Raw genomic sequence first — 7,500 nt, 5'->3', positions numbered from 1 at the left:
AAATGTGATCAGATAATTCATCTTTCAAGAGGCCACTCTGTTCATCGCAGGCGAGACTGTTTTGTTCATTACTGCTTTGAACAGCAAGGACAGAAATTTAAAGGACTTAAGTGCTTTCCAACTGTATGGGAAAACCGATCTTTTTTTCGTAGGGGAACAAGTGGACGGTTAGTCTCGACAGAAATTTACCTTAAAAATAAAACCTTCCAAGAATTCTTTTCTCCACTGTTTTTGAAATGAAATCACACGCATATGCAGACGATACGCTGGTTGTGTCAACGTCCAAAACCATGCCATGGACAGTAATCAAGAAGTGCTGTATCACACAAATACAACAGTGGATGACATGGAGCAAGCTCAAGATGAACGACGCAAAGACATAATTCATGATTATTGGAAATAGCCATCAATTTTCTAAACATTCAGTTAAGCCGATAACTATTGGGAGATCTACTATTATGCCTCATCCTCTGTTAGGAACGTTGGAGTGACACTTGACTCAAAGTTTTCTCTAAATAAGCAGATTGTTAACATATGTAAATCCTCATTTTATAATCTTTACAACATCAAAAAGATTAGGGCATTTCTGGATGAAACATGTGTGCCACACTTATTCATGCTTTTATAACATGTCGTTTACATTACTGCAATGGCTCATACTATGGCTTGCCTGCTTATCAAATAGCCAAACTACAACACATTCAGAACGCAGCCGCTAGTTTAGTATGTTCGACTCTACGTTTTTCACACTGATATCACTCCAGTGCTTGCTGATCTTCATTGGCTGTCAGTTAAGTTCAGGGTACTTTTTAAAATTCTTTAAAACTTTAACGGTTAGGGCTATACACGGACTCGCACCGAAATATATGACGGACCTTTATAGCTAGCAAGAACCACTCCTGCTATAATGAGCTACTATTAGCACATCCACCTAATAAACTGAAACCAAAGCTTGGCGCCAGAACTTTTAATTACGCTGCTTCTAAAACCATAATTAACATTACTGTGATTGACATATTTAAGAAACATTTTAAAACCTACCTGTTTATTCAGTCTTATAAATAGTCAATAATAATCATCTATTTTTTTTTGTTAATTATTTCATGTAATTTTTTGAATGACAATGTAAACAGCGCATATGAACATTTTATGTAATATGCGCTATACAAATCTAATTGTATTGTATTAAATTGTATTTGTCTTCGTGTAAGGCGGGATTGCTTTGCCTAAATTAGGATTCCGAATCTGTCGAAAATGTCATTCTTGAGGCTCAGTCTGAAAACAGTCCCGCCGCGATTACTTGTTCGCATCCACACGAAAGCTCTCGTTTTCCGTTCTTTATCGACACGGCAGTACGTAAATAACTAAAAAACGTTCCATGAAGAAACGAGTTTGTATATCGGACTGTACTTTCGGGAGCGCTTGCACGTAAGGAAAAGGAAGAGGACCTTTATACAACTAGCTATGTAAAATACTCTAGGGAACCCTCTTCAAACAGGTCTTGTGCGAAATTGTTGCCGATACTGGCTTCTATAAGAGCGCATGCTTCTGCTTCTAATTACACCTGCTGATCATTGTTTCGACTGAGAAATCCTCAAACGAAACAAAGCTCAACAAGTCTTGACAAGTCACTTCCTTTTACTACCGGTTACTATTAACAAGCTCCATTTAGAGCAACTTCTTTCCAGTCCATCGCTGAATCATCTGTCGTTCTATCCCCTTCTTTTTCAGTCCTGTAATGATCCTTGCACAAGACTTTGTTGTTATAAAAATGAAACTTGTCGCCAACTCTGAATCTCTGTCTGCAGATCTGACAAGCGAAGCATTCGATATGGTACGCGTTCTTCGCGGCTCTCATTACAAATTCAAATGCGGCTATTGGCTTGTTGCACGAGGCACAAACACCAGGAACACCAAATAACCTGCCAAAGAGAGAAAAGAAAAAGAGAATATTCCACGCCTTAAAGTAAAATTTTCTGACTTTATAGTCACTTTACAAATCACAATTTTCTCATAACAAGGCAGCGTTTGCGGTGTTTTCAAAAGCAGTCGTCGGCCGTCCCGTCCAACGGCAACTTTTAATTTGCGACGTCTGCTTTTCCTTGGATAAAATAAATAACTTTCTCAAAAGACCCAGGTGTCCAAGAAAGGGTTTGTGGGTAAATAGACATGAAACTTTCGTTGAGAATTTCGTTTCAATCTGCTTGCAAAAGTCGAGCGCACGTTGAGTAAACAGCGAAGTAAACGGGCTCAGATTACAGGTCGGCAGCGGTTTCTAACAAAGCATAATCTGTATAACACAACATATTCCGTATTCAAACATGAGGTTAAAAATCGCGAAAAAGCGGTCTCGACAGCTTGGTTTAGCTCAGATGTGGCAGCGGCTGACAGAGCCAAAAACCAAAAGAAAAAAAGGTTATTTCGGGTATTATATGTTAAGTAAAGTTATCCAGATATAATAAGTAATTTTGTCAATATTCGAGTTTTATCGATCGGTAGCCGATAATTTGCTTACTTTTTCCAAACAACTCTAGAATGAAGGGGTTGGCCCCAGTTGTTCAAACAATGGATAGCGCTCTCCGCCGGATAAATCACTATCCAGTGGATAAGTCATAGCGAAACCAATTGCGCTATTCAATGGATAGTGATTTATCCGTTAGATAGCGTTATCCACCTTTTGAACAACTGGAGCCTGGAGTCATAAAAAACTAAAACAATATGTCAGTTTTGATGGTATTATACCCAATTTTACGTCTCAGAATACTGGAAAATGTGTCTCCGAGGGTCTACAATGTAACCCCCCCCCCCCCCGGGGAGGGGGGGGCATCGGGCGTTGCAACTCTTACTTATCACAACGCAACTTCCGCTTTCAAAAGTTGTGAAAACACTGGTTTGTTGAGTGGGTTTTCACTCACGAGGGGTTTTAGCGCAGCCTAGGTTCATAGCGGTTTGGCCGATGTTAGCGGCCGCGAAAACGAGCGGCAAAGCCGGCACGGAAAATCGGCGGCTTTGTCACTCGCTTGCGTACTCAGAAATCGACAAGACCGTAAAGCGTACGTGTTTGACTAAGAAGTTCAGAGGCTAAAAAAATGCGGAAGCAACGAAGGAACTCCTCGTAAAAAAATTTATGGAGAAAAGGTAAAACAACAAACGCTCTGCACACCCAATGGTGTGGTGTTACAGTGGTGACGTATATTCATCCAACACAACCAATTCGCATCATTTTCATGTTTGAATATGTAAGAAAAAAATAGCTAGGATATAATGAATTCTAACTGGATGACTCGTACACTAAATATGACTAAATCAGAATCGATTGTTGTTGCCGTTTTTGTTGTTGTTGTTGTTGTTGTAGTTGTTGTTGTTGTCAGCGGATTAAATTCATAAATACACTTCAAACCTGTAACTACTAGTATTTTGGATGCACCCGCCACCTGCAAGCTTATTTTGCACAGGACTTCATATAATACGTACAGGCAATTGACTTTCCCCGAAATACTTTTTCAAATTTGAAAGTCTAAGCTTTTTCCTCTCAACGGATTCCACACAAAATTAATTTATAAGCCCATTTTGTTTTTCTTTTCCTCGAGAATTGACGCCGATCCGATTAGCTGGGCAAAAGTGTGGGAACTAAAATGTCCCAAACCTTAATTATATCGTTTTATTCTAGTAATTTGGGTACTTTGTGTTTTGGGAACCAAAACTCCAACTTTTTGACGCCAATAAATAAACCACGAGTTGCGTACGCCGGAATTGAAAATATCTGGCACAATTTTGGTAACAACATATCTTAGAATAAAGAACGAATAGTAAATGTGTCATTCATTAAAAGTTTATGGGACTTAAGTAATAAGCTGCGCTTTCGCAAAAAGTAGAAATTACATCTCTGAGAAAGATCTTTTTGCTATAAAGATGACAGCTGTCTTTAGCTTTATACCTACTGAAAATTAAAGAAATGTTGACGTTAAAAGATTTCGTTTTTTAACCGTTTAACGGTGTAGGGACATGGAGTCTCGGATTGCCAATCAAGTAAATGAATCTAGAAACTTAACTGAATGAATTTGTCTTCTTGCTACAAGGGTCCATGCAGGCAAGCAAGCAGATCAGACAATACAGTGTTGACACTATCCCCATACATTTAGAACGACAAGATAGAGAACGGAGATGGGGATAGCAAAATAATGATAAATACAAATAACCTTTCCTTTATTAATTGTCCTTCGACACGTTCAAGTGAAAAAAAAAACAAAATTTAATTAAGCAACAACAAAGTTCCACGTCTGGAAAGTAACGTCCTCCTTTTGAAAGGCAACTCGAAATCTATTCGGAAAGCAGTGGGGCTTTTGAGAACTAAAATTCTTCTCTTCCGTAAAGTACGTCAGCAAACTCTGTCTTCTCGGGTGCAGTAAAAACATTCACCGATCTTTGTTTTAAGACTAAATTTCTGTTTCTGCTATAAAGTAAAATTATCCATTATAGTGCACGCCAAAGAAGATATATTTTGGCTAAATATTTCCGTACAATAGTGTTTCTACTACGATATTTCGTCGTTTGGAATGTTCTTGATGCCTTCGCCTTAGTAATTCACAATTTTGGCATCATCATTAATTCCCAAAGCTTCATGCATTTTTATCTTTTTCTATTGATGTCAGTCGACAGTGAACATGAGAGCATTATAGTAAAAAATATGGCATTTTTTCGGTTGAACGACACATCAATATAACTTTAGCGAGTTCTTTGGAAAGAAGAAACAATGATACCAGTTAATTGCAACTCGCCCCCTAACAACGTCATTTAATTTAAAGAAGCAAATGAAATAGCTGCCACCTTTGAAGTCACCGACGGCCTCGAACTTTTTTTAGTTCAGTATTTTATTTATTTATTTTTATTTTTATTTTGACGAAAATGATGATGTTGTTGTGAAAAATGTGGCCGTTAAAAATGAAAAATAAAAGCTTTATTGTGATTATTGATGATGAAAGAAATAATGAGTGCTGGTACTTGTTTTTAAGAGTTTAATAAGGTCAAGCCTTAGCCGTTTTGATTTTAATTTCGCATAATTCTCCAGAGATCGTTGCTTTCGATTCCGTATTCTGAAGCCTTTGAAGTGACGTGCTTTCTTGTGTTGCTGGTATTACAATGTCAATAAAACTGTCTCAAAATGAAATCTTTGTTTTCTTTTTTTTTTTGTTTTACGTGTGGCTTGATTCCAACTAAAACGTCTGGCGCTTTTTTTGTGTGAAAAGTCTATATCACTGCCTTTTTAATCAACGATCAAACCGTCCTATTCTACTGATTGAAGAAATAATAAAGACAATTTTGGTTGGATGACAGCCGAAAGCAATTGGGCTTTTTTTTTCTGTTCTTCTAGGCTCATTAAATTGGTTTCAATGAGTACAGAAACGATTCTAATATTAACAAAGTGATGACTCATGGAATTCCTGACCAATACTCTTCCATAAAACTGCCTTCAGTGTCTTTCAACGGAATGCTGAAGTATTTGTACAAGTTACCTACTTACGCCGAAAGTGGAACACATGTAATTAAAATAAACCAACCTGAGATAGTCCGTCTTGCATAGTATCAAATTTGCTTTACTGTATAGTGTTGACCCGATATCTCCAAGCTTACACTCGCAGCAATTGCATTTCAAACAGGTTTCGTGCCAATACCTCCCCAAAGCTTCAAGCAAGTAACGATCCGTGATGGGAAGATCGCATCCACTGCACATGTGTTTCCTGTGCGAATTCTTCACCTCGGTGCTTTTGGAGGCTGAGAAATTCGATCGAAATGGACAAGTTATTAGCGAGATTACCGGTAATCTTAAGCCCAAAAGTAATATCATCGTAGTTTACATACAAATGACGACCACTATGTTATGATAATTATCTTTGGTATTTCTTGTTGGCGTAGGGTTATGTTAGCGTTGGTCGAAACATGTTTCATTGTCAATTTCGCCCGTTTGTTCCAACATTATTTGTCTTAAAACAGTGTTTGCTCTGGGTCGAGTTCAACATCGAATACGCTGACTCGTGTTCCTAGATTCTATTTCCTGATACGACTGTCTTCCACGTGGACATAAAGGAGGCATTTTATCTCACACATGCTTGAATTTCTCATGTTTACCTACCCATCTTGGTGAGTGTATGTTCCGAGAGCCTGTCTTCAGTTCGAGGACAAGCGCAGTTCTTTCCACGAGACAGCGTCTAACCGCAGTGATATCGCGTCGAAATTGATTCCCCTATTACTTCATTACGTCTTGTTCTTTGCCGGTGATTTCTGGCGGCGAAATAACAAAAAATGTGTTATTCCGCCAGCCAATTATGTCTAATGACGCATTCAATTCTATTGGCCGATATGAACTAAATAATACAGGTATCCATGTAAATGAAAATCAAAATAACCGTAATGATTAAACGCGGAATATAGAGGGTTAACCAAGCATGCGTTGCCCCGAAGAATATCTGCCCTGCTGGTCGATTGTAAACGCGAATAAATCAAAATACAGCGAGATATCAAGAGTTGTGCCTGGGTCTTGTTCGACATCCAAAAAGCGACTTTTCCTCTTCCAGTGCTATAAAGCAGAAATTAAAACAAACTGTATTTTTATGACTAATCTCTGGAAATAAAGAAAGAAAAGGAACTAATTGACCATCTGTTCACAGTTTGCATGCAAATTCCTATGGCAATTATTAGTAAGTTTTGTTTTATAACGCTAATGGTTCTCTTTTGCGTTCTTCTAAAAACATCCTTTCTTTTGTAAGAGAAAAAAAGCCGGTAATTCCAATGTAGATACGCTGCTGCAAACGAATTTATGCCACAATTTGTTAAATCAATCAACCTTTTCGTCGAATAAAGATGGAATTTCTTTTTTCAGCAAGTGAAAATTGTTCTACCAGTTGTAATTAATATTTGAGAGATAAAAGGCGGAGAAGGTTTCTTCGCTTTGGAAGTAATTTTAGTTATTGTGATCGACATTCTAATTGCCTGTTATTATGAGATGACAAAAACGCTCTTCACACAGCGGACAAATGAATGAAGTTTTTCTGCCACAAGTCGTAGACGCGGGTACCAAAACTAAACAATACAACAGAGTTCCACAGAGTCTAGAACATCAAGAAAGAGTTGTACACTGCTCGAAACTTTTGCTCAGAACTGAAATTCTAGAAAAAAAAAAGTGCACAATGTTTTGCTAGTGATATGATTCAACTGGAAGTATTCAATCAAAGATCTTGCTAATTGGCAGATAGAACCTTGGGCTTGTCAACAATTTTAGCAGCGATTTAGCAAGTCTATATTTTATATCGATTTACGAGAATTTTCTTGTGTCTCGGTCCACTTCTTAGTTAAACTGGGTTCCACCCTCGGAGACTCAGGGGAATAATCGGAGACTCTCGGGACTAAGTCAGACCCAAGCTTAACCGTGGATGCCTCGTCCCGTCCCGACTGACTTCCCCGTGTCTTCCAGGATGACTGTGCTCGGGTTTCGGTGGCTTTTGC

At 38.2% G+C, this 7,500-nt stretch overlaps 2 protein-coding genes across 2 annotated transcripts in view; one reads left to right on the top strand and one right to left on the bottom strand.

Annotated features, from left to right (window-relative positions):
* Positions 1–6,336, bottom strand: part of LOC138000674 (LIM domain only protein 3-like) — a 6,759-nt gene extending 423 nt beyond the window's left edge. The window contains exons 1-3 of the mRNA XM_068847240.1: positions 6,131–6,336; positions 5,559–5,772; positions 1–1,922 (exon numbers count right to left, since the gene is read on the bottom strand). The exon at positions 1–1,922 is cut by the window's left edge and continues 423 nt beyond it. Coding sequence (XP_068703341.1) covers positions 1,655–1,922; positions 5,559–5,772; positions 6,131–6,134 — 486 coding nt within the window. The 5' untranslated portion in view covers positions 6,135–6,336 and the 3' untranslated portion in view covers positions 1–1,654. The remainder of the gene's footprint in view (positions 1,923–5,558; positions 5,773–6,130) is intronic.
* The window catches only part of LOC138000673 (fibulin-1-like), a 53,736-nt gene that overhangs the window by 16,417 nt on the left and 29,819 nt on the right, over positions 1–7,500 (top strand). The gene's annotated exons all lie outside the window — the stretch shown is intronic.

The sequence above is a fragment of the Montipora foliosa genome, chromosome 4 (genome assembly GCF_036669935.1).
Source record: "Montipora foliosa isolate CH-2021 chromosome 4, ASM3666993v2, whole genome shotgun sequence".
Classification (NCBI taxonomy): Eukaryota; Metazoa; Cnidaria; class Anthozoa; order Scleractinia; family Acroporidae; genus Montipora; species Montipora foliosa.
The sequence above is the reverse complement of the archived record's forward strand: the minus strand, read 5'-3'. Positions and strand labels throughout refer to the sequence as shown.